At 40.4% G+C, this 26,612-nt stretch overlaps 1 protein-coding gene across 9 annotated transcripts in view; it reads right to left on the reverse strand.

The window, feature by feature from the left end:
- Positions 1–26,612, reverse strand: part of rtel1 (regulator of telomere elongation helicase 1) — a 205,793-nt gene that overhangs the window by 15,763 nt on the left and 163,418 nt on the right. For 4 of the 9 annotated variants that reach the window (XR_010017115.1, XM_063041427.1, XM_063041429.1 and 1 more), the window contains 5 exons: positions 15,920–16,063; positions 15,273–15,524; positions 11,883–12,083; positions 8,636–8,863; positions 5,882–5,982 (listed from right to left, as the gene is read on the reverse strand). Coding sequence is in view for 8 of the 9 variants with exons in the window: in XM_063041427.1 (XP_062897497.1) it covers positions 5,882–5,982; positions 8,636–8,863; positions 11,883–12,083; positions 15,273–15,524; positions 15,920–16,063 (926 nt within the window). In the remaining variant the exon portion in view is untranslated. The remainder of the gene's footprint in view (positions 1–5,881; positions 5,983–8,635; positions 8,864–11,882; positions 12,084–15,272; positions 15,525–15,919; positions 16,064–26,612) is intronic. The other 5 variants (XM_063041432.1, XM_063041433.1, XM_063041431.1 and 2 more) reach the window with 3 other exon arrangements.

A 26,612-nucleotide genomic window follows, 5' to 3' on the forward strand; every position in this document is an offset into this window, starting at 1 on the left:
TAAACTACTTGTCTGGCATTTCGCAAACCAGACAAAGCTTGTTTAACATTAACAGGAACTACTATTCCACTGAAATACAATTGAAATGCCAGGAACATAATAGAATACTTGGAACTTACTGGGAAGTGCAAGTAGGGAACATTCAAAACAACATGCACTTTTTTTTTTGGATTTAACAATTTAAACTGCATCCAGACATAGCTTGGAGGGTATTAGCTATAAGGAGAGGTTGGACAAATGAGTTTTCTTTGGAAGATCTGACACTAAGATCTGATATAAAATTATGAAAGTCACAGGTAGATCAGATAGTCATTTAGACTAGGTGCAAATGTCAAGAGAACAGAAGGCATAGAGTAGCAGCATCTCCACAAGGACCAAAACCCTGTCGTGGTTTGGAGGCCTGGGCACCTCAATGATCCAGATGGCTATGCTGGTTGCAGTCAGGGCTTTATGCTTTGGCTCTTGGTTGGGTCACCTATGCCAAACAGACCAAAGAGTAGAGGACAGACTAAGAGTGGTCCACCAGCCCTCCAGGTTCAGGGGTTCAGATCAGAGCTAACAACACTGATGGGAAAACAAAGTTGTTACTGAATCAGTAATGACAAATCCTTCTACATCTGAGTGCGATGGTATTCCCGAATCTCTACCTGGGAATTGCATGACTGACAGTAGCATGGAACTATATAAAGTTAAAGGATGGTGCCCATTTCATCCACTAGATCTAAATTGGCTAATAGTGAGAAAAATCCAATTCCACTGCCTGATTCTTTTTCTGGAAACCTGCATTTAAGTAGCTCGAAATATTTATCCAACTTCTCTTGAAAAGATGCAATATCCCCTGCCTCAAACATTTATTCAATTCAAGTTTATTGTCATTTAACCATACACATGTATACTGTCAAACAAACCAATGTTTCATCAAATCAGGGTGTAAAGCACAGCAGTGAATACAACACACAATAACTTATGTAAGTAAGGATAAAATCTACAGATGAATTACACATAAATAAAGTAAGTGTGTAAATTAAATATCATAAGATAGAGAATAGATTAATCATTGACACTTTGAATGCAATGCGGCAGGGAATTCAGAAGCCTAATGGCCTGAGAGAACAAACTGTTTCTCATCCTGACCGTTCTTGTTTTTGTGCATCAGAGTCTCTTGCTTGATGGTAGAAAGTCAGAGAGGATGCTGGATTGATGGGCAGGATCCTTAATAATACTAAGGTCCAGGTGTACACAGCACTCCTGATAAATGTCCCCAATGGATGGTAGGGAGACCCCTATGATCCCCTCAGCTCTTTCTCACAGTCCTTTGTAGGGACTTCCGGTCTGATGCTCAGCTGCTCCCATACCTGACGGAGATGCAACTTGTCAGGATGCACTCAATGTGTTCTTATAAAATTCAATTAAGATGGCGAGGGTGGGTGGGAAGGAGCTTCTCCTTAGGAAGCGGAGGCACTGCTGTGTCATCTTGTTCAGGGTGGTGATATTAAGAGACCAGGTGAGGTTATCTGTGATGTGAACTCCCAGGAACTTGGTGCACATAACTCTCTCCATGCATTAACTTAGGTTTTGCTCCTCACACCAATCCACCAGCTGCTCCACTTCCACTCTGTACTCCGTCTCATCATTGTTGTTGATGAGGCCAACCAGTGTTGCGTCATTTGCAAACATGATGACACAGTTTGAGCTGAATCCTGTGACACAATCATGCATCAGCAGTGTACTGAGCACACAGCCCTGGGGAACGTTAGCGTTTAGCGTAACAGGACTAGAGACGTTGCTACCCACACAGACTGACTGTGGCCTTTCCGTTAAAAATTTCAGGCGCCAGTTGCAGTGGGAGGCGTGGAGACCCAGTGCTGACAGTTTCCCCATAGTCTCTGGGGTATGATGGTGTTAAACATCGAACTAAAGTCTCTAATATAGCAGCCTGGCATCTGAGACCCCATTTTCCAGGTGGGACAGGACAGAGTGGAGGCAGAAGTTACTGCATTGTCTGTGGATCAACTTGAGCAATAAGCAAACTGGAAGTGGTCCTCTGTAGCTGGGAGGAAGACATTAATGCACTCCATGACTAGCCGCTCAAAGCATTTCACATTGCTTGATGTTAACGCCACCGGACTATAGTCATTTAGATAGATTACTGTCACCTTCTTTGGCACTGGAATGATAGTTGCCACCTTAAAAGCCGAGGGGACAATGGACTGTTCCAGAGTGATGCTGAATCTGTTAGCAACTCAGTTAGGTGGGCTGCGCAGTCTTTCAGAACCCAACCTTGTATATTATTGGGCTCCACAGCTTTCAATGGGTTGACTCTGGCCAGGGTCTTCCTCACCTCAGCTTCAGCCAGACGGAGTGTCTGCTCCCCTGGGAGAAGGTACGTCTTCCTTGCAGGCACTTTGATCTGTGCATCAAACCGGACGTAAAATACATACAGCCTCTCAGGGAGTGAAGTATCCTGGTCACTGACGCGCAGGGTAGCCTTGTAGTCTGTAATCCTCTCAATTATTCCCTGCCACATGCGCCTCATGTCTCTGGTATCACAGAAGTGGCTATAAATTCTTTGAGAATGCTCCCATTTCACTGTCCTATTGAAGTGGAAAAGCATAGTTCTTGCTTCTCTGACAGCTGTCACATCCTTCACTCTAAAGGCAGCATCATGATCCCTCAGCCATGCACAGACCTCTGCAGTTAAGCCATGGCTTCTGATTTGCCCTCACCTGTCTGTGCTTCATCATGGTAACATCCCCAGTACACTTCTCTGTGTAGCTGGTCACAGAATCCATATATTCCTTGATGTTAATGTGGTTGCCATTGGTAACAGCCTCCATCAACCTTCTCCAGTTTGTGTTTTCAAAGCAGTCCTGCAGTGCTGAGATTGCCCCCTCAGGCCAGGTCTTCACCGCTTTAAAACCAGTTTGGCCCTTTGATCAGTGGTTGTATGCTGGAATTAGCATTACAGCTAAGTGATCCTAGAGCCCAATATGGGGATGGGGAACTGCTTTATATGCACCTGATATGTTTGTATACACCAGGTCAAGTGCATTTTCATCTCTGGTAGCAGAAACAACATTCTGGTGGAATTTAGGCAGGATTGTTTTCAGTTTTGCATGGTTAAAATCACCAGACACAATGAAGATTTGAAAGTCACTGATGCACTGTAGAGCTCATGCAGTGCCTTGCCAGCATTAGTTGGGAAGAAGAGATATATACAGCTACCAACACAACTGTGAACTCCCTCGGTATATAAAGCAGTCTGCATTTCACAAAAATGAACTCAATCATTGGTGAACAGTGGGATGCCATTCACACACCAGTTTTTATTTCGGTAAATGCAGATACTGCCACCACAGGTCTTGCCTGAGATCGCTGGGCTCCTGTCACCTTGAAACATGCTGAAACCTTCCAGCTGGATGGCTGCATCTGGCATCAAGTCCTGAAGCCAAGTTTCCGTGAGGATGAGTGGGCAGATGGTCTTCAGCTCCCGCTGGTTCAGGCTCAGCTGCAGGGAGTCCAGTTTATTTTCAAGTGAATGGATGTTTGGAGTAAGAATGATGGGAGAGCGGCCTGAAAGGCTTTGATCTAAGTCGCTCCCGGTTCCCAGCGCACGTTCTTCTCTTTTACATTTGTGCGCACGGCTTTCGAGGGCACCTCTTGCAGAAATCTTTAGCACACAATGGCGTGCGCAGTAAGCACGAGCTGTGGAGCTTCTGTGTAGTCCAACAGTTCACTAGTGAGGTGGGATTGCTGTACAGTATATTTAACAGCCAGCAGCGCTTTCTGATCATATTACAGATATACAGGACACGGATGCAGCAAAACATTCAAATTTCCAACAAATTTGTGTGTTTAAAGAATTCTCTTCATCTCCTTCCCTAGTTTGTCAACAATTCTCAACCACAAAAAATACCTTTAAACCTACTTACAATCAGAACTTTGAAAATAGAGTTGGTTAAATTTTCTTGTCTATCCCACTTTATTGATAACATAGTATTTGAAGCTTCCTCTCATGATCAGATTTTCTTCCCAATGACCACAATGGTGATTCCACAATATACACTGAAAATTCCTCTCATCTCTTATTCTGTAATAAAATCCTAAGCCTACTGTACCAAGGTCATATCCTGATAATGGTGCTTGTATCCCCATCTGCCCAAAATTCTAATTCATTTTCTAGTACATGGCACTTACAACTTTAAGTATTGATATATTTAAATATTGAGATTTTTTGTGGCCTTTTACATTTCTCTGTTCTTCTATACTTATCAGACTATACCCACTCATTAATACAAATATCTAATCAGCTAATCATGTGGCAGCAACTCAATGCATTAAAACATACAGGTATGATCAAGAGGTTCAGTTGTTGTTGTTCAGACAATACATCAGAATGGGAAAGAAATGCGATCAAATTAACTTTGACTATGGAACGATTGTTGGTGTAAGATGGAGTGGTCTGAGTATCTCAGAAACTGATCTCCTGGGATTTTCACAGACAACAGTCTCTAGAGTTTACACAGAATAGTGCAAGAAGACGGCGAAGATGTTAAACCATCCATCCTAGAGGAGGAGAAGATGGCAGCGCGCGCAGCCTTTCTGGTGAATAATATCTGTTATCTGTCAAGTAGGGGACCGTGCACAATTCTGATTTGATGGAGACAGACGTGACAGTACAGAGGAACATCTGGAAAACTTCTGAAATGCCCGCTTCGCTGCCGCTGCTACTGTGTGGTAACCGGAATCTCTGGAGCAGAAGGCTCCAAATCCTCGGCTTTGCTTGTTTCAGCGGCCGGGACTAGGTCAAAGGCGTTTGGCAGAGGATGGCGTTCGGGAGGCTGTATCAGAGGGGCTGGTCGGAGGCTCGAAGTTTTCGGACGGACAAACTCAGTGTCGGCTGTGGTCGGCTGCTTCCAAGGTATCGGCAAGTTGACAGTGCCTGGAGGTTTATGGCAGGGAGTTTCTCCCTTTTGTCGCCTGCTAGCGGGGACTCGGGGACTATGAGACTTTTTTTACCGTGCCCATGGTTTGTTCTTCATCAAATTATGGTATTGCTTTGCACTGCTGTAACTATATGTTATAATTATGTGGTTCTGGCAGTGTTAGTCTTTGGTTTGTCCTGTTTTCTGTGATATCACTCTGGAGAAACATTGTATCATTTCTTAATGCATGTATGCATTTCTAAATGACAATAAAAGAGAACTGAGTGTTCTCATAATCTAATCTAAAAGAAACAAAAAACATTCAATGAGCTGTAGCTCTGCTGGCGAAAACGCTATGTTAATAAAAGCTATCAGAAGAGAACAGCCAGACTGGTTCAAGCTGATGGGAAGGCGACAGTAACTTAATCAATTAAGCATTACTACAGTGGTGTGCAGAAGAGCATCTCTGAACACACAACACGTTGAACCATCAAGTGGACAGGCTATAGCAACAGAAGACCATTCCTGTATCTAATAAAGTAACCACTGAACATGCATCAGAAGTGAACTCAATAGACAGTTATAGATGCACTTTATAATTCCCAAGTAGCAGAAAAACAAACATATACTTGGCATAAGTCCAAATTATAATGAGGAGAAAGTAGCAAAGGAAAAGCGAGAAGAAAACTTCAATCCAATTTAAAAATAAATGCGCACATTTATACAAGTTAAGCAGTTACATAAACTGCAATCCAAGCCAAATTAAATAAACAATTTAATTTAATTACATTTTTAAAAACATAGTCAACCACCTATCTGCTCCTAAATATGCATGCAACAAGAGACTATCTTTTCAGTTAGTTTTCTCAGATTTGATCTGGTCATGATTATAATCAATCAACCTTCCAAAACAGTTACAATCCTTTTCCCCATCAAAGTTTAAAGATCAGTCTAACCTTCAATAACTGCTTCCAGCAGGACATGCAGCAGGTGAAGTCACAGTACTGACAACTAAATGGCACTGTTGCATCAATTCTACAATGTGTGCAGTGGAAACCTAGCAGAATATGTTGCAAAGTTTTAAATATTAAAAATGATTCATATAAATTAAAACATTAGTGTGCACATTCTTAATGTCATACAGTACCTTTCAGTACAATGCAGAAAATGAATCGGGAAACAGCACAGAAGGAGAATGTTTGGGAAGAATTTTAAGCAGACTCTGTTGCTGCATTTACCTAGTTGGAAAACTGTTTTCACACAAATTTTCATACAATGGCAGTTACTACATTAAAAACAATTCTACAACTATATCTGTTTTTCTTTACTTAACTATTGAGACAATAATAATATGTGAGCAGGTGATGATATTCCTTTGTGGTTAAAAGTCTGAGATCAAGTTAGGGAATATTTTCCAAACTAATATGTTAGCCTCACACCGTGAGTCTGAAGTGTACAGGTATCAACAATCCAGCTCTACAAAGCAAATTATATTCAATAAAACAACATAACAACATCAAGTATTTAAATTTGGTAGAAAATACATAAAACAGAAGAGCATAATTATTTTTTAAAAGTTAATCTTAATCTGATTTTTAAAAGAACTTTTAAAATAAGTAAACTTTGTGGCAATTTTGTTTTATTCCATATTGATTTGATAGCTTTGGAAGCATCAGATCAGTTCAGTCTGGGAATGCTAAAACTCAAGTTTACGGAGAAAAAATGCAACAGAGATTGCTTTAATATACCTAAAGCATTTCAATATCTAGATTACAAAATGTGCATTCAGGTATTTTAATGAGTTACATCACACTTCAAAGTTATATAAAACCCACCTAATTTTTATAACACATCTGTTTACTGACATAATGACTCCTCATTAAACAGACTTTGTATTAAAACCATAATTTGTGACTTCATTTCTGACTCAATGATTATTCTTGTCTTCAGGTTTAATTAAATCAAGACTATGCCTGTAGGTTTAAGAGATTAAGCAGTTTGGAATGTCCTGAGGAAGTGAATGACATCATAAATGGCTTCAGGCTCTTCCCTGTCACTTCTTCCTTCAATCCATATTAGGAAGTTCTCAGACTGACTCAAGAATTTCCAGGTAAATTATGTGACGAATAAACATAGATAAGATGTTAGCTGTCCTGTGTGATCAGCAGTTGGTCTGCCACCTGTCTTCAAGAGAGAGATAAGGGACACAATGAAACAGCACCTGGAGATGTGTAGAGAGCTGTCTGGAGCGGCTCCTCCTTTGAACCCTGAACTGTTTGAAGTGATGGACAGGCGATACCCCAGCAGGGGGATAAAAAGGGACCGGTTCGCTAAGGCAGGACACACACGCCACCCGAGGTAACGAGACCCTGGAAGCGGTACGCCTCTCACGAGTCGGTGGGAAGTACCAGACAACGGCCAGGGTGAAAAGGTACGATCAGCAGGAACCCGGTATGTGTCCGCCCTTGCCTGGGTGCCGGGTTCACTGCAGAGGATCGACCGCATCTGGAGGAGGGGTCACAGTCGGTGACCTCAGGTGACATCACCAAGGACCTGCCCAAAAGCTGCTTGTGAGCCATATCGCCGGTCTGTGTGAAGCCGTGTCTGAATGATCAGTTGTTCCTGTTCTCTCTCTCTCCCCCCACGTTGTCCATCGCCATGGCAACGATTACTGCGAACTGAACTACTAAACTGGACTGAACTTTGAGTCACTTTGAAATTTGGTCATTTACCCCTAGATAACGATAGAGCTTGATTGATGCTATTATCTTAATTCTGTGCACATGTGTGTTTATCATTGCTGAACTGTTGCATTTATTATCCTTTCGATTACTGTGTTGCTTGTTTCGTTAATAAAACTTTCTTAGTTCTAGTAATCCAGACTCCAACTGAGTGATCCATTTCTGCTGGTTTGGCAACCCAGTTACGGGGTACATAACAGTTGTACAGGCAAAAACTCTAGAAATGTGTAAACATGCAGAGAAGCCTTTGTTAATGGCAACTAACAACGAAAGAAAGCCAATCTATTCCCTCTAATTTACTAAAAGTTATACAGTAATTATTATGCAGTACAAGGATGGCTTGCAATGGAATATACACTAAAAAGCCTATTATGCTTAATACAGTTTCCATTAATCTTCTACATCTTATTGCTTATTCTCTGGATATTTACTTACCTTTTTAAAATAAACCATGACATCGATTTTCACCGAGATAAATGAATAATAGGTAAGCAAGTTAGCTTATCCAAAAAGATCTGCTTTACAGAATGCCTTGAACAACATAGGACAACTTTAAGTGGTCTTCAACCAATTAAATATTCGTAGAAAACAGTCGATATTATAGTCAAGGATACACAGCAGCTAACTCAATGAAACAAGTGGTCAGCTCCACAGATTTAGACTTTGATTGAGAGAGAAATTTTGTCTTGGACACTGGAAAAACTCTTGCTTCTTTTCAGATTGAGCCACTGTATTTTTGAGTCAGTGTTACATTCTAAAGACAGAAGCAAGAGTATTATCACTGAACACTTCGTCCAGTAGAAGCACAGCAAAGGGCAAATACCTGAAAGTGGTAGATTTTAAAATTAACATTGGATATGGAAAACTATTTTAGCAAGATAAAAGGGTATAGAGAATTTCATGTTTGTTAAATGTCAGAAATACTGTAAACTAGAGCTGTTCTAGCATAGTTTAATTCATTTAACTTACCAAACTTCAAATTCACATCAGAGGAGAAAGGCAACAGTGTTTCATTTGATGTTGGAGGCCGTATACTTTTTGTTGTTACTTCCTGAGCTTCAGGGGGACAGCTTTTTACTGAACTGTCATAAACACAATGCCAAGAGTTTGAAGTCCCTGAAACATTTGATGCTTTTAATTTCTCACTCTTTGGAAAGAATGCTGAAATCTTACATTGTGTTGAAACAGATCCTTCACCTATTAAAATATAATTGCAAAATTACATTAATTATTTAAGCAGAAAAATATATCACCACACACAAAAACTTGTGACAATGACCTTTATCTTGATTATCCACGAACTGTAACTGAATTTATCACTCTATTGAATAATGCTGCTGCTGTGCCGTTCAGTTTTAAGGGAAAGGAAACTTTTTTGAAAATTATCAGTTATAATTTAGCATGGCTAAAGCCTCATACGGGATTTAATTTCCAACTGTTCTCTTAAAAGTGCATTTCCTCTCTCCATAGCTGAGAAGCCATTTGGTTCCAAGCCATCCCAATTATTGTGGCTTGTTCACTGGTTCTTCTCAATTTAATAACTATGTAGAATCTACATGTATCATTCTGCTCAACCAATATTCAAACATTGGTCAGATTATGCCTTTTGATGGTGGTAAAATGTTCATGATGAGAAAAAAATGACCTTTTGCTCTGTAATTTAATAAATATGGATTGATATTGTTTTCATTGAAAAATACAGCACAGGCCCTTTAGCCCAATTATTCTATGCCTACCAAGATTCCCATCTGCACTAGTACTATTTGGCCCATATCCCTCTAAACTTCTCCTATCTGTGTGGGTTACTTTTAAATGTTGTTACTATAACTGCCTCAAATACTTCATCTGGCAGCTCATTCCATTTATTAATCATACTCTGGATGAAAAGGTTGCCCTTCAGATTCCTATTAAATCTCCGTGCGTATCACCCTATCTATGTCCCTTATTGTTTTGTACACTTCTGTAAGATCACCCCTCATTCTCCTATACTCCAATGAATGAAGTCCTAACCTCCTCAAAGCCTTTCCATAACTCAGTTCAAGGCCAAGCAACATTATCATAAATCACCTCTGCACTCTTTCCACTTCAACAACATATTTCCTATAGCATGGTGACCATAACTAAGCAGACTATTCCAAATGCAGCCTCACCAATAATCTGTACAACTGTAACATCATATCACAACTTCTATACTGAATGTCCTGACTGATAAAGTCCAGCATGCTAAAATCTTTCTTCAACACCTTCTATGATGCCACTTTCAGAGAATAATGTACTTGTACTCCCAAGTCCCTCTATTCTCCAACACTCTCCAAGTCCTACTATTCACTGTAAGGTCCTACCTGATTTGTCTCCTTAAAATGCAACACCTTGCTCTTATCCAAAAATAAAATCCATTTGCCATTCCTTAGCTCACTTACCCACTGATCAAAATCCATCTGTAAATCCTGATAACCATCTTGACTGTCTACACCAATCTTCTCTACCTTCCCATGTTCCTGATCATCCCTGGAGATTTAGCTATCTTCATAAGTATTAAGACATCCAGCATATCCTCTGTTAATGTGGACTACCACAAAACACATCTCCAGCTCAAAAGTCCTCAGGTTTTTCTTCACAGGAAAAAAAGAGAAATATTCAAGACATCGCCCATCTCCTGCAGCTCCGGACAAATTGTCCACTCGGTCTGTGAGGTCCATTTAAGCACTTAACACTCTGGCAGTCCATAAACATGACCTTATTATTTCTTTTTTGCACTATTTATTTTGTAATTTATAGTGATTTTTCCCTTAATATTCTTATAAATCTCTTTGATTTCTCCACAATCTTCTCTGCAAAGCTACCTCATGTCCCCTTTTTGCCTGATTTCTTTCTGAAGTATACTCCTGCATTCTCCTATATTCCTCCAATGATTCACTTGGCCCCAGCTGCCTAAACCTGCCTATACCTCCTTTTCTACCTTGCTACAGGATGACCCTTGTCATCCAGGGTCCCCTACTTTTGCCAGACTTGCTTTTCACTCTCACAAGAACATAGCAAACTTAAACTCTTGTCATTTCATTTTTAAAAGCCCTCCACTTCCCTGTGGTTCATTTGCCCTCAACTTACTCCAATCAACATTTGCAACTTCGAGTCTAACACTGTCAAAATTTGCCTTGCTGCAATTTAGGACTTAAACCCAGGGGCCAGTTCCATAGCTATTTTAAAACTAACAGAATTATGATCTATTTACCAAAGTTCTCCTCCACTGTCACCTCAGTCACCTGTTTCCACCCCACCCCCTCACACACACATTACTCAAGAGTTGGTCAGGGTTTTGCCCTTCCCTATAGGGCTTTCTATATATTGCCTGAGGGAACGTTCCCCGAACACTCTTAACAAATTTCATCCATTTAGACCCTTATCACTCATTATGGCCATCCATAAACATAACTTCATTATTACTTTTTTGCATTTATTTTGGCATTTATAATAATACTTATGACTTTGTACTGTACTGCTAAAAAACAAATTCTATGTACTATACTGTAAGTCAGTGATAATAAACCTGATTCTGTTCCATTTTATATTACAGAAGTTTAAAATCCCCTACTATAACTATGTTATTATTCTTGCAACTTTTTACGATCTCGCTGCATATTTATTCCCCTAATTCCTGCTAACTATTAGGGATCCTATAGTACAATCCCAACAATGTTATAATCACCTTCTTATTCCTTACCTCCATCCATAAAGATTCTTTGGATGACCCTTCAGCAATTTCATCTTGGACTACTGTGTGATGTTCCCCTTAATGAGGAATGCAACTCCCTCCTTCCCCCCTCCTCTACCTCTGTCATACCTATGGCACCTGTAACCTGGAACATTTAGCTGCCAGCTCTGCCCATCCTCTAGCCACGTTTCCATAATGACTACATCCCAGTTCCATGTAGTTATCTATGCCCTGAGTTCATCTGCCTTTTCTGTCAGGCCTCTTACATTGAAATAAATTCAATTTAATCCAAAAACCTTTCCTTGTTCCCTGTCATGCTGCCTTTCTTGTAAACTCAACTTACTGACATTGAATTCTGGATCAGATTCCAGCCTTCTTCGCTGCTTCTTTGTAACCTGCTCCACTGCAATCTAGTTTAAGCTCTCCCTGGTAGCACAGGCAATGGCCTTACCATGGAAATATTATACAAATATTACTGGTGAAAGACAGTAAACGGCTACCTACCATTTTCTCTATTACTGGCAATCTCCTTTTCTGTCATAACTGTATGCTTAGGGAGCTTCTGATGATCCTTGTTCAGAATTTCCCCTTGTTTATCAGGCTGATGCTCCTTCTCGAAGAACTGCTTACAGTCTGCTCCTGTTAGTTCTTTGCACATCTGGTTAAACTGTGTTTTGTGATGTGTTCTAACAAACATATAAAATCCTGTAACGGTATAATTAGAAAATATTGCCACTGTTTAAGCAATTCAGTATTTTGTTTTTGTTGAAAACTACTTTGAAATTGACATCAAAATGTTTTCAACACTACCAAATAATCTTCCCATAGGAGAGCTGAGAATATTGGATCAATTGAGTTTTCTATAAATTGCTCACATTTACTTGTGTGTTGATTTTTGTTGCTACTGTATGATTTTCCAATAGCTTGTCCTTGATTTCCAGCCATGATCACATCAAATGGTATGCTAGGCTTTCTTGCACTCTTTTACTCTAAATGCAACTTCTGGGCCACATGATCAACAGATCTGTATAAATACTTTTCATCTCAATGCAGCTCTGCCTTCTTTGTCACCATTTCAATACCTTTTCTTGCAAGTGATGGATTTTACAGGCAAAGCACAAAATAGAAAAGGATCAAAAGCTAGAAATGGGAAAACAAACTTATGACTGTGAGGCTAAGTACAGATCATGCTATATTCAAGTTAGCTGACAATACCACTGTTGCTAGCCAAATCAATGGTATTGACAAATTGGCAGATTGGAGGGAGATTGAAAAGGTGACTGAATAGCGCCACATCAATAACCTCTCAATCAACGTCAGCAAACCAAACATCTGATTATTGATTAGAGGAGGAGGAAAGTGGAGATCCATAAGCCAGTCCTCAGTGGGGATTAGAGCTGGAGAGGATCAGAAACTTTAAATTCCTTGGCATTATTATTTCAGTGGATGTATCTTAGGACCAGCACATAAGTGCCATTACAAAGAAGGCACGGTAGCATTTCTACTTCCTTTGAAGTTTGCACAGATTCAGCATGTCATCTAAAACTTTGACAAACTTCTATAGATGCTTGATGGAGAGCATCCTGACTAATTTCATCATGGCCTGGTATGGAAAAATCAATGCCCATGAATGGAAAAGCCCACAAAAAAATAGTGGGTACAGCCCAGTCCACCATAGGAAAATCTCTCATTAAGCACAACTGCAAGGAGTACTGCCACAAGAAAACAGTATCTATCATCATGGAGCCCCACCATCCAGACCATGCTGTCTTCTCACGGCTGCCATCAGGAAGGTGGTACAAGAACCTTAGGTCCCATACCACCAGGCACAGGAACAGTTATTACCCTTCAACCACCAGGCTCTTGAACAGTGTGGATAACTCACCTCAACAATGAATTGATTCCACAACCTATGGATTCACTTTTAAGGACTCTCCAACTCATGTACTCAATATTATTTATTTGTTTATCTATCTATTTATTCCATTTGCACAGCTTGTCTTCTTTTGCACATTAGTTGTTCATCTTTCGGTTTAGTGTTTTAATGATTCTACTGTGAATATCTGCAAAAGTGAATCTCAGGGTAGTATATGTTGACATATACACATTTTATGGCACGTGGCCAAATGGTTAAGGCATTCGTCTAGTGATTTGAAGGTCACTAGTTCAAGCCTTGGCTGAGGCAGCGTGTGTGTCCTTGAGCAAGGCACTTAACCACACGTTGCTCTGCAACGACACCGGTGCCAAGCTGTATGGGTCCTAATGCCCTTCCCTTGGACAACATCGGTGGTGTGGAGAGGGGAGACTTGCAGCATGGGCAACTGCTGGCCTTCCATAAAACCTTGCCTAGGCCTGCGCCCTGGAAACCTTCCAAGGCGCAAATCCATGGTCTCATGAGACTAACAGAGGTGTGTGTGTGTATATATATACACACACACATATCTTAATAATAAATGTACTTTGAACTTTGAACTAAAGAACGTTCTGAATGCAAGATATTGTTTCTCCAAAATAGATGTAGCATTAACACTTATTCATAATGAGTCCTCTACAAATTTAACAATTCCTTCTATTATAATCAGGTTTAATCCTATCCCTAAAGAGTATACATCATGAACAATGGTTCAGATATTTGAGACAAATTACATTCCTGTGATGACATTATCAATGATTGAATAATGATTCAATGTTAGTTTTAAAATACAATGATAAAGAACTTTGAGTTTCTAAGGTAAAATAATATATTAGGTATTTATGTAACTGATAGCAGTTTTGACTGTTACCTTGATGTAAACAGCAATCAGCAAGTAATCTTTTCTTCAGAACTTTAACAGATTTGAACTACTCAGCTCTAATTGTAAGCTTCCAGATCCTGTGCACCAGAGTTCTTACAAACATACTCATCTGACACGGAAGTATTTTAAGACAATTAAATGCAGGTGAAGAACATACAGGTGTGCGCTGCTCAACGTCCATTCGGACAACGTCCGATCACATATACGTCCGTAGTCCTGATCGGAGAACGTGACGTAACGGACATAACCAAATCTCATGTATCGTGCGTTTCTTGAGTGTAGTAGCGTTACCTCTGTTTAATTTTCTTTCGAAAACATTACCGTAAAGTGCATCATGGCTTCCAAACGCAGGTTATTCGACCTGAAACTCTTCCAGTGGAACACTATGAGGAAGTTGAGAACAGTGATGTGGATGATCCTGATCATCTTAGATAAATTGTGTGTGATACAGGCTAAGAAAGTGTTTACATAAAAGTTTAAGAAGTGAAGAAAATTAAAAAGGTTAAAATGAAATAAAAAAATATAGTGTATAGTATACAGTTTTAGTGAAAGTTCTTGGCTACTTAGTCAATACAGGTACACTACAGTACCCCATATAGGTTTGCTAAGTATATAATATGGTAGTTGCACAACGTCCAAATCACATAATGTCTGATTTCACAGAACGTATCGTGGACGTTAAGCGACACATACCTATACTGCACAGTTACAATGAGTCAATTCATTTGGTACATGACAAAGCATAAACAGTATCAAACTGAAATGGAATCTAAATTAAGGGAGAACATGTAATCAACATTAAAGCAACAATCTGTAAATCTGAAATATCAACAGAAAGTGCTTAGGTCAGCCATCAACCACTTTCCAAATCACAATTCAAGCAATAAAGCCAATATTAGCTGTGCTGCCAGTGTTCTGTAAAATTGTTTTACAATTATTGGAGAATCTAGGTATTTTCAGAAGAACTTTGTGAATATCTTGGAAGTAGTCAACCATATACTGTAAACACATGGAGACAGACGTAACATTGGAGAACTAACTGCAGAACAAATACAACCTTACTATACAATTCAACATTATCGAAACACTAGTTACTTACTTCTTAGTAAATGAAAATCCTCACACTTTTCTGTAAATAGTGCTGCTATTTCTGACACCATGTTTTCATAGTTATCAGTCCTTTTATACGTTTGAAGTGTTGTCGAGAATCTGCTGTATTTACAAGGTCCTAAAACTTTCTTAACATCATTAATATAAGCAGCAAGTAATTGTTGCTTCTTTTGCTCTGCTGTTGTAACTGATGCTTTAGATGTGCCCGCAACACTGGTTAGTTCATTATTAGATATTTCACCTATATTTAAAGAAGACAAAAGCCTATATTAATGCAATATTTTAAGATAAAATAACTAACTAAAAATCTCATTCATTTTTAGTTGCAATAGTGAAGGACATTCATAACAAAACTGAAATATAAACATTCTTAGTCCTAAATTCCTGATTTTTCCTACAGGATTTTTAAACTGTAAAACACTGAGATATTGTAATAGTGGAGCTTATTGAAAAAAGGCAGACGAATCAGAGATCAATGTATGTTTAAATTTCCCAAATCGTACACTTTGGAGTTTTCCAGTCAGGATTATTGAATAGCAAGGTTACCTAAACAAAAATAGAGAGAACACAAGATAGGAAAACTAATCAGCAAAAGAAATTGTAATATTACATAGTACAGCCTAAAAATTCACATACCTTTGCTAAGAGGTCCATAGTTTAAATGCTGTCCCCCTTTGTTAAGGTGTGTGCAAGCATTTAGCTGTTGAGTTGAACTTGCTGTTGATGTGAACTTACTCAAGTCAGAATCTGCAGTCTCAAATTTCCACTTATTTTCACTACCTGGATTTTTCATAAAATGAAGAACTACAATTATTCTGTTTAAGAATAAGGGTAGTAATTTGAAGCTTTCAATTTAACCTAGCTAGCAACCATTTAAAAAAATTCTATGGCTATAGTAGGATTCCAATAATTATTTGTAAATAGTAACCAAGATTTGAAAGTCTGCAGGTTTATAGCTTTTTTTTCATGATTCAAGATTGGTTACAGTCATTCTGGATCTGATAAGCATAAGCATAAAGAACACAATAAAAATAATAAATATAAATACAGTAAACTCTGGTTAATTGGGACATTGGTTAATCAGGCAGCCACTTATCTGGGACAATTCTTAAAGAACAAAGTCAAACTTGAGCAAATACCTTGGGATTTCCTTAATTTACTTGGGACACTATGCCACTTAATCGGGACAGCAGACAGATACTGAAGAGTTTCTAACCAATGGCAGTTGCGTGCACTTGTGTGAGACACTACACTATGCTTAGATCAGCGGTCCCCAACCAAAGCATGTGCTACTGGGCCGTGAGGAAACGATATGAGTCAGTTGCTCCTTTCCTCATTCCCTGTCATGCACTGTTGAAATTGAACATAGGGTTGTCAACTGTCCCGTATTTGATGGGACATCCCATATATTGGGCTAAATTGGTTTGTCCCATACAGGACCGCCCTTGTCCCGTATTTCCCCCACTAAGGTAGAGCGTTCCTATGAAACCTTTCATAGCGAAATGGCATAAAGCGAAGAAGCAATTACCATTAATTTATATGGGAAAAGTTTTTGAGAGTTCCCAGACCCAAAAAATAACCTACCAAATCATACCAAATAACACATAAAACCTAAAATAACACTAACATATAGTAAAAGCAGGAATGATATGATAAATACACAGCCTATATAAAGTAGAAATAATGTATGTACAGTGTAGTCAGGAAGATTAAGCCAAAACCGATTTGTGGGAAAAAAAATCGGTACATACACACACAGGTGCCCGCACAAGGCTTCATGGTCATGGTAGTCTTTCTCGGGGTAAACCCAAATGTCCTGTATTTGACTGCTACTTTTGTCCCTTATTTGGGAGTGAGAAAGTTGGCAATCCTAACTGTAAAAGACACGTTGAGGTGAGTTTTACCCTACTTGAACACCCCCTCCTCACTCCCCGACCCCCGGTCGGCTGGTCCGCAAGAATATTGTCAATACTAAACCAGTCTGCGGTGCAAAAAAGGTTGGGGACCCCTGGCTCAGAGCACAGTTTTTAAATAGCATCAACTGTGTGTATTTCTGTTCAAAAACTAGCGGTTTCTTCACTGATAGTTATCAAAATAAGCAGTAAGACGATTCAGAATTGTTTTTGCTCACTGCGGCTTCAAGATTGAGACTGGAGATGCCAAAAAAGCCAGGAGTGAAAATGAAACAATTTCATTACTTCAACAGGATAAGCACTACGAAGAATTTGAAGGTATCGGCACTCTTCTCAAATGTTGCAGTGTAAATGAAGATTTGAAGGATGCAGTCAGTGGAAGCATTGTATGAAGGCAATCCATTATCTGCACTTGGTGTCTGCGCTGATTTTGTTCATTTAGTCAAAAGAACATGGCAGTGTACACTGGATGAATTCCTCTATCGATAAATAATGGGAACTAATACACAGTTTTATACTACTCTATTAGTATTGGTAGTGTTCTAATTTGTTCTGTATTTCATTTAAATACACCCAGAACCTGCATAACACTACCCAGCATAGTGCTGATTTGTTACAATGCATTTATTCAATCCTTTATTGAAATTTTAAAAAATGACAAAAATTCATTCACACACGTCCATTTACGTAATGTAATAATGACCCTGCATAGCGTTGATTTATATAGCATTCCAACTCTAAGGAATGCATCCTCAGCGTTAAGCAGGTCCCAGTAGACATAATTTGTTACTCTATCAAACTGTAGTTTGCCTAATTTTATACTTCTTTAACTATTTCCATGAAAGTTTGGAGCTACGAGCTTTGTCTCTTCATTTCTCTGTGAACTAAGATCTGGATCCTGATTAAACCAAAACTTTTGACATGAGGATTTACATTTAGCTCCTCACATTGACCTTTGCTTTTGGAGATAGCGCATACTCTGGGAAACAATTTATGGTTTTGATGAACCCTGTTATAGACTATGCAAATATTAATTTTAACAAATTCCAGATGGTGTGCTTTTCCTTTTTCTTTTTATGGTGAGAAAATCCAAATCAAGCTTGATTCATCACGATTACTTAATGGCTGAAGAATAAGCTTAGTTTCAGAATCATTAGTGGTCCAAGCAAAATAAGAATCAAATCTGAAACCATCTAACCGTATAAGAAATATTCAACATGTGCATGCCAGCTTGAAAGCAGGGGAATAATCGGACAATAAACCCTAAAGTGAAAGTAATTATTGTTCTGCAAAAAAGAGTTATGCAATATGAGGAACTACACAATTTGCATTTCCTGGAAAATTAACCTTGGGAATTCCAGATTGTTCAGCTTTTAAGAACAAATGTTAGTCACAACTGTGGGTTATAAAATTTCTTTAGCTTCTTTTAAAGCTTATTGCTAGAAAATAAACCTTTTGCAGTAACTTCTGCTGTAATCTTCATATTGTTATATTGCAAGCAACAAACAAAAAAAGCTTGAGGAACTCAGCAGGTCAGACAGCCTTATGGTGGAGGGTTGGGGTGGCGGGGAATGGACAGTCGACATCCAGTCCAGATGAAAGGTCTCAATTTGAAATACTGTCCGCCCATTTTCCTCCACTGATGTTTTAGATCTGCTGAGTTCCTCCAGCTTTCTGTGTTACTCCATATTCCAGCATCTGCAGTCTCTTGTGCCTCCATTTGTAAACTATATTGAAGTAGTCTGAATTGAACAAGCACCTTATTATATCATGATGAAATATACACACAGATTTCAAGAGTCCAGGACTTTCCAGAAACTGTAACACTTTGATTTATTAATGTGATGCATAAATTTGCAATTTCAAATTTCTTTTTAAATCAATAAGCTGATTGGCAATGGAGCATGCAGTGAAATACATATTTTTTAAACCTCAATGAATAAAATAATTTGTTTAAAGTTAAACAGGACTTAAATTTCACATTCAGTCTGGGCTCTTGTATTTTACTCTGTCTCTTGGATTCTAGGACACCATGGTGAAGACCACAAGACCATAAGATATTGGAACAGAATTAGGCCATTTGGCCTGTCTAGTCTGCTCTGCCATTTCATCATGGCAGGTCCACTTCCTCCTCAGCCCTAATTTCCTGCCTTCTCCTCGTATCCCTTCATGCTCTGACCAATCAAGAATCTATCAACCTCTGCCTTAAATATAAAGACTTGGCCTTCATAGCTGCCTATGACAAATAATTCCACAAACTCACCACACTCTGGCTAAAGAAATTCCTCATCATCTCTGTTCTAAAAGGACGCCCCTCTATTCTGAGGCTATGTCCTCTAGTCTTAGACCCTCCCACCATAGGAAACAGCCTCTCAACATTCACTCCTTTTAACATCTGATAGGTATCAATGAGCCTCCCTCATTCTTCTGAATTCTAGTGAATACAGGCTCAGAGCCATCAGGCATTCTTCATGACAAGCCATTCAATCCTGCAATCATTTTCATGAACCTTCTTTGAACCCTCCCCAGTTTTAGCACATTCTTTCTAAGAGGCCTAAAACTGCTCACAATACTCCGTGAGGCCTCACCAATGCTTTATAAAGCCCCAGTGTTACATCCTTGCTTTTATGCTCTAGTCCTCTTGAAAGGAAAGCTAACATTGCATTTGCCTTCCTCACCACAGACTTATCCTGCAAATTAACCTTTAGGGAATCCTGCACAAGAACTCCCAAGTCCCTTTGCGCCTCAGTTTTTTGTATTTTCTCTCCATTTAGAAAATAGATAACCCTTTCATTTCTTCTCTCAACACTGTATTCCATCTGCCATATCTTTGCCCACTCTCCAAACCTAAGTCCTTCTGTAGCCACTTTACTTCCTCAAAAGTAAATGGGGTATATGGGGTGTCAGGGAGGGGTAGCACCTCTGGTGGGGGAACATGTCGCGTCCTTTTCAGGGCGGTTAGTCCACCTTTGGTCCCCACCTGGCACTCAGCTCTCACCTGTGGCTCCCCGTAGCTGTTTGCATGCGACAGCGGCCACACCCCGGGCAACGGCTTCGACAAGCCGGCTAAACCAGGTGAGGGTAGCCGACGGGTCTCAAACCCTCGGTGAGATAGGGAGTTGTCCATCCCAGCATGTGAAGACAGACTCTGGCGGATTGAGCGGACGAGACCAATGGAAGGTCCAATGGTCAAGAAGGCGGTCTCTGCAAGCGTCGTGGAACATGTAGAGCAGGACAAGACACAGAAGACGTCCTGGTCATCCACTGCGCCTAGTCCCATCTCCAGCCGTCTAGACTCTGTCTTGCCACTGGATCCAGATGGGAATTGGGAAGAGAGAGTGAGGCTGACGCTGTGCAACTCTCCCTCACTTAAATCCAAATCATGCGCTAGTCTCGACACCATCATTATGGTGTCCAGGTCCTCTTCGATGTCAACGATGGACGAACAACCAACCAACTTCCTCAAAACTACCTGCCCTCTGCCTATCTTCATATCGTCTGCAAACTGTGCAACAAAGCCATCAATTTCACCATCCAAACCACTGACATACGTAAAAAAAAAATCGGTCCCAACATAGACCCCTGTGGAACATCACTAGTCACCGGCAGCCAGCCAGAAAAAGCTCCCTTTATTCCCACTCTTTGCCTCCTGTCAATCAGCCACTTCTTGAGCCATGATAGAATCCTTCCTGTAATACCATGGGCTCATAACTTGTTAAGCAGCCTCGTGTGTGGCAGTCTCAAAGGCCTTCCGAAAACTAAAGTGCACAACGTCAACCAATTCTCCTCTGTCTATCCCACTTGTTATTTCTTCAAATAATTCCAACAGATTTATCAGGCAAGATTTTCCCTCGAGAAATCCATGCTGACTATCACCTATTTAATCACGTACCTCCAAGTACCCCAAAACCACATCCTTTACAATCGATTCCAACATCTTCCCAAACACTGAGGTCAGACTATAATTTCATTTTCCTGCCTCTCCCTTCCTGAAGAGTGGAGTGATATATGTAAAATTTTCCAGTCTTCCAGAATCTAGTAATTCTTGAAAGATCATTACTAATGCCTCCACAATCCCTTCAGCTACCTCTTTCAGAACCCTGGGGTATACACCATCTGGTCCAGGTGACTTAGCTACCTTCAGACCTCCCAGTTTTGCAAGAACCTTCTGCCTAGTAATAACTTCAAGATCCCAGACTTCTCGAACTAACACCATACTGCTAGTGCCTTCCACAGTGAAGACTGATGCTAACAACTTTTCAGTTCGTCTGCCATTTCCTTGTCCCCCATTACTAACTCCACAGTATAATTTTCCAGTGGTCCGATATCCACTCTTGCCTATTTTTACACTTTATGTATCTGAAGAAACTTTTGGTATCATCTTTAATATTATTGTCTAGCTTGCTTAAATAGTCTATCTTTACCTTCTTAATGACTGCTTTAGTTGCCAAGCTTCACAATCCCCTAACTTCATACTAATTTTTGCTCTATTATATGCCTCCCTTTGGCTTTTATGTTGGGTTTGACTTCTCTTGTTAGCCACGGTTGTGTCATCTTGCCTTTAGAATAATTTTTCCTCTGTGAGATGTATATATCCTGTGCCTTCCGAATTGCTTCCAGAAATTCCAGCCATTGCTGCTCTGCTGTCATCCCTGGCAGTGTGATTTTCCAATCAATTCTGGCCAACACCTCTCGCAAGCCTCTGTATTTCCCTTGACTCCACTGTAATACTGATAAGTCTGTCTTTTGTTTCTCCTTCCCAGATTTCAGGCTGAATTTGTTCATATTATTATCACTTTCCCCTAAGGGTTCTTCTACCTTAAGCTCTCAAATCAACTCCAGTTCTTTGCATAACACGCAATCCAGAATACCTGATCCCCTTGTGAGCTCAACCATGAGCTGCTCTAAAAAGCCATGTTGTGTGCATTCCAGAAATTTTCCCTCTTGGAATCCAGCACCAACCCAATTTTCCAAATCTACCTGCATACTGAAATACCCCATGAGTATTGTAACATTGCCCTTTTGGCATGCATCTCCTATCTCCCATTGTAATTTGTAGACCACATACTTACTACTATTTAGGGGCCTGTATATAACTCCCATCAAGGTTTTTACCCTTGCAGTTCCTTAGCTCCATGCACAATGATTCAACACCTTTCGACCCTATGTCACATCTAATGATCTGATTTCATTTTTTACCAGCAGAGCAACGCCACTCCTTCTGCCTTCTTGCCTGTCCTTTCGATACAATGCGTATCATAGGACATTAAGCTCCCAGCTATAAGCTTCTTTCAGCTATGATTCAGTGTGCCTACAATATCATACATGCCAATCTGTAACTGTGCTAAAAGTTCATCTACCTTATACCATAAACTGCGCGCATTCAAATATAACACCTTTAGTCCTATACTTTCTCTTCTTGATTTTGTCTGCCTTTTACGTTGCAACTCATCCTGTAGACTACAATTTTGCCCTATCATCAGCCTCTCCTTGCTAGGAGTCTCACTGCACATTGCATCTGTTTGTAAACCAACTATCTCATCTTCAGCACTATCACTCTGGTTTCCACCTCCCTGCCAAGCGAGTTTATAGCCAACCTGCCCACAAGGATATTGGACTCCCTTGGGTTCAGGTGTAACCCGTCCATTTTGTACAGGTCATACCTTCCCTTGAAGAGATCCTAATGATCCATGTATCTGAACCCCTGCCCCCTGCATCAGTTCTGCAGCCATGCATTCATCTGCCAAACCATCCTTTTCTTACCCTCACTGGCAAATGGCGCAGGCAGAAATCCAGAGATGACCTTCTTGGAGTTCCTGTTTCTCAACTTTCTACCTAGCTCCCTAAAATCTCTCTTCAGAACCTCCTCACATTGTCTACCTATATCATTGGTGCCAATATGTACCAAGACTTCTGGATGCTCACCCTTGCTCTTGTGAATGCCATGGACCTGATCCGAGACATCCCTGATCCTGACACCAGAGCCTGCCACGAAGCTCTGCATTTTAAATCTTGAATGCAGACTCGCCTGGAAGGTAGCTCTTTTCATTCACTCAACTCAGAGAAACTGATGCGAAACTCTGCCTTTAAAATCTCAATTGCCCTCCTGATTAAAAGATAGCTCTTTTTATGCAGTCCTGACGCTGATTGTTGTTAACTCAAAGAAAACTGCCGCGAAGCACTGCTTTTTAAACCTCAATCACCATCCTGATTAAAAGGTAGCTCTTTTTACACAGTCCTGACATTGATTGTCCAACTCCATGGCAAAATGGTGCCAGTTTCTATAGAATCATAGAAACCTAGAGCTCAAGAGCTCACAAATGATACATACAATTATAAAGTTGATGCTGCCTAAAAATAAAAGCTATGTTAATTATCTAGCTCAGCAGTTCTTCACCTTGCAAGTTTCAGCATGTTAAATTTCTTCCAGGTACCTTTTGAATGGATTGAAGAGTTCCACCTCCTTTGTGGCTAGTGATTCTATCATCTTTGGGTGACAAAATATTTCTTTGAATTCCTTCACTGGATTTTGACTCCTGCTAAGTGAACAAAGCTTTTCCCACTCACATAATCGAGGCTTCGTGCACTGCAGTCCTAAAGAAAACAATCCCTACCTAGTAACACACATAAAAATTGCTGGCGAACGCAGCAGGCCAGGCAGCACCTATAGGAAGAAGTACAGTCAACGTTTCGGGCCAAGATCCTTCATCAGGTGCAAGGAAGGCGGGAGGAGAAGATGGCGGCGCGACACAGCTCACAGTGGCCACTCCGCTGGTGATGTCTGTTATCTGTCAAGTAGGGTGCCGTACACAATCCTGATTTGATGGAGACAGATGTGAGAGCACGGAGGAACATTTGGTGAAACTTCTGAAATGCCTGCTTTGCTGCCGCTGCTACTGTGTGATTCAGAATCTCCGGAGGGAAAGGCCCCGAGTCCTCGGCTTTGCCGGGGGGGATCGAAGCGCTCAGCAGAGAATGGCGCTCGGTTTCGGAGGCACGAAGTTTTCCGACGGACTCAGAGTCCGCAGTGGTCGGGTGCTTCCAATGGTATGCCATCTGCAAGTTTGCAGCACCTGGAGGTTCATGGCAGGAAGAGTTTCTCCCTTCTACGGTCTGCGTGAGATGATGAGGCTATCCAAACTTTGAGACTTTTTTTTTAACCATGTCCATGGTCTGCTCTTTATCAAATTATGGTATTGCTTTGTACTCTTGTAACTATATATTATAATTATGTGGTTTTGTCAGTTTTAGTCTTGGCTTGTCTTGTGTTTCGGTGATATCATTCTGGAGGAACATTGTATCATTTTTTAATACATGCATTTCCAAATGACGATAAACGAGGACTGAGTATCCTCATAATCTAATCTTAACAGTTGGTGAGGTGTTCTTTTCATGAAATTCTGCACCTTTTTTTTCTCCAAACATACCTTTGCTCATTGCGGCCGAAAAGTTCTATTTTAACTTCATCAGTCCACAGGACTTGTTTCCAAAATGCATCAGGCCTGTTTAGATGTTCCTTTGCAAATTTCTGACGCTGAATTTAGTGGTCAGGATGCAGGAAAGGTTTTCTTCTGATGACTCTTCCATAAAGGTCATATTTGAGCAGGTGTCGCTGCACAGTAGAACAGTGCACCACCACTCCAGAGTCTGCTAAATCTTCCTGAAGGTCTTTTGCAGTCAAACGGGGGTTTTGATTTGCCTTTCTAGCAAACCTACGAGCAGTTCTCTCGGAAAGTTTTCTTGGTCTTCCAGACCTCAACTTGACCTCCACCGTTCCTGTTAACTGCCATTTCTTAATTACATTACGAACTGAGGAAACGGTTACCTGAAAACACTTGCTATCTCCTGCTTTGTGGGCATCAATTATTTTAATTTTCAGAGTGCTAGGCAACTGCTTAGAGGAGCCCATGGCTGCTGATTGTTGGGACAAGGTTTGAGGAGTCAGGGTATTAATAAAGCTTTGAAATTTGCTTAACCTGGCCTTTCCTAACAACGAGTGTGAACAACCTATAGCCCTAACAAGCTAATTAAGGTCTGAAACCTAGGTAAAAGTTATCTGAAAGCTCAAATCTCTTGGGGTGCCCAAACTTTTGCATGGTGCTCCTTTCCTTTTTTCACTCTAAAATTGTGCAAAACAAAGATAATACACTAATCTTGTTGAAAGGAATGTTTCATCTTATGACTTTTGGAGATCAGTTCATCTTCTACTCATTTAACCATTCACAGTAACAGAAATTTTGACCAGGGTGCCCAAACTTTTGCATGCCACTGCTTCAAATTCCTTGGTGCCCACATTTCCGAGGATCTCACCCGGTCCCTGAACTCCTCCATCCTGATCAAAAAGGTGCAACAGCGCCTTTATTTCCTGCGGAGCATCAAGAAAGCTCACCTCTATCCCAGGATACTGACGGACTTTTACCGCTGTACCATTGAGTGCATACTCACCAACTGCATCTCAGTGTGCTATGGCAATTGTCCCGTATCGGACCACAAAGCACTCCAGCATGTGGTGAAAATTGCCCAGTGGATTATTGGCACCCAATTGCTCACCGTTGAGAACATCTACCATAAATGCTGCCTGGGCAGGGCGAAAAGCATTATCAGGGATGCATCTCACCCTAACCATGGACATTTTACTCTCCTCCCATCTGGTAGGCGCTACAGGAGCCTCCGCTCCCACACCAGCAGGCACAGGAAGAGCTTCTTCCCTGAGGCTGAGACACTGCTGAACCTCTCATCACAGCGCTAAGCAGTATTGCATCCGTATTGTACTGTCTCAGTACTTATACATTTGTGTGCTGTAGCACTTTTTTTATTCGCAGTTATTTTGTAACTAACACTATTCTTTGCATTTCCGATCAGATGCTACATGCATTTCATTGGCTTTGTATCTGTACTCGGCATAATGACAATAAAGTTGAATCTAATCTAATCTATATCCGTACTCCAGTTGTGGTCTACCTAGTACTTACAGTTCTTCAATCCCCTCCCTGTTCTTGTATTCAATGCCTCACCCCATAAACCCTGCCTGTTCTTATGTTCAATGTCCTTGGAGCATTCTTTAGCGTATTTCAGAATCAGTGACATTTTCCATTAGCAAGTACAAACTCCATAAAAGCCACAGCACCATTTTACAAAACTTCATGTAAAACATACATTCCATTAGTCTTGCTCCTCAGCCACTTCTAGGGCAGCATGTGCACTGGGACTGCAGCTGTACATGAAAGATTTGACAAGTAGGGCCCCTCTCAGGCCTGGACAAGCAAGGTTTGGCACCAATTTGAAAGTTTGGACAATGAGATGTTCTGGCAAATGACTTAATGACTTTAACAGACTGCCCAGTAAACTATCCACCAGGATCCATCATCTCCTTCACCACACCCCCTCCTAATAGGTTTCGAGTCCTGATGAAGTGT

This window comes from Mobula hypostoma, chromosome 2, assembly GCF_963921235.1.
Source record: "Mobula hypostoma chromosome 2, sMobHyp1.1, whole genome shotgun sequence".
Classification (NCBI taxonomy): Eukaryota; Metazoa; Chordata; class Chondrichthyes; order Myliobatiformes; family Myliobatidae; genus Mobula; species Mobula hypostoma.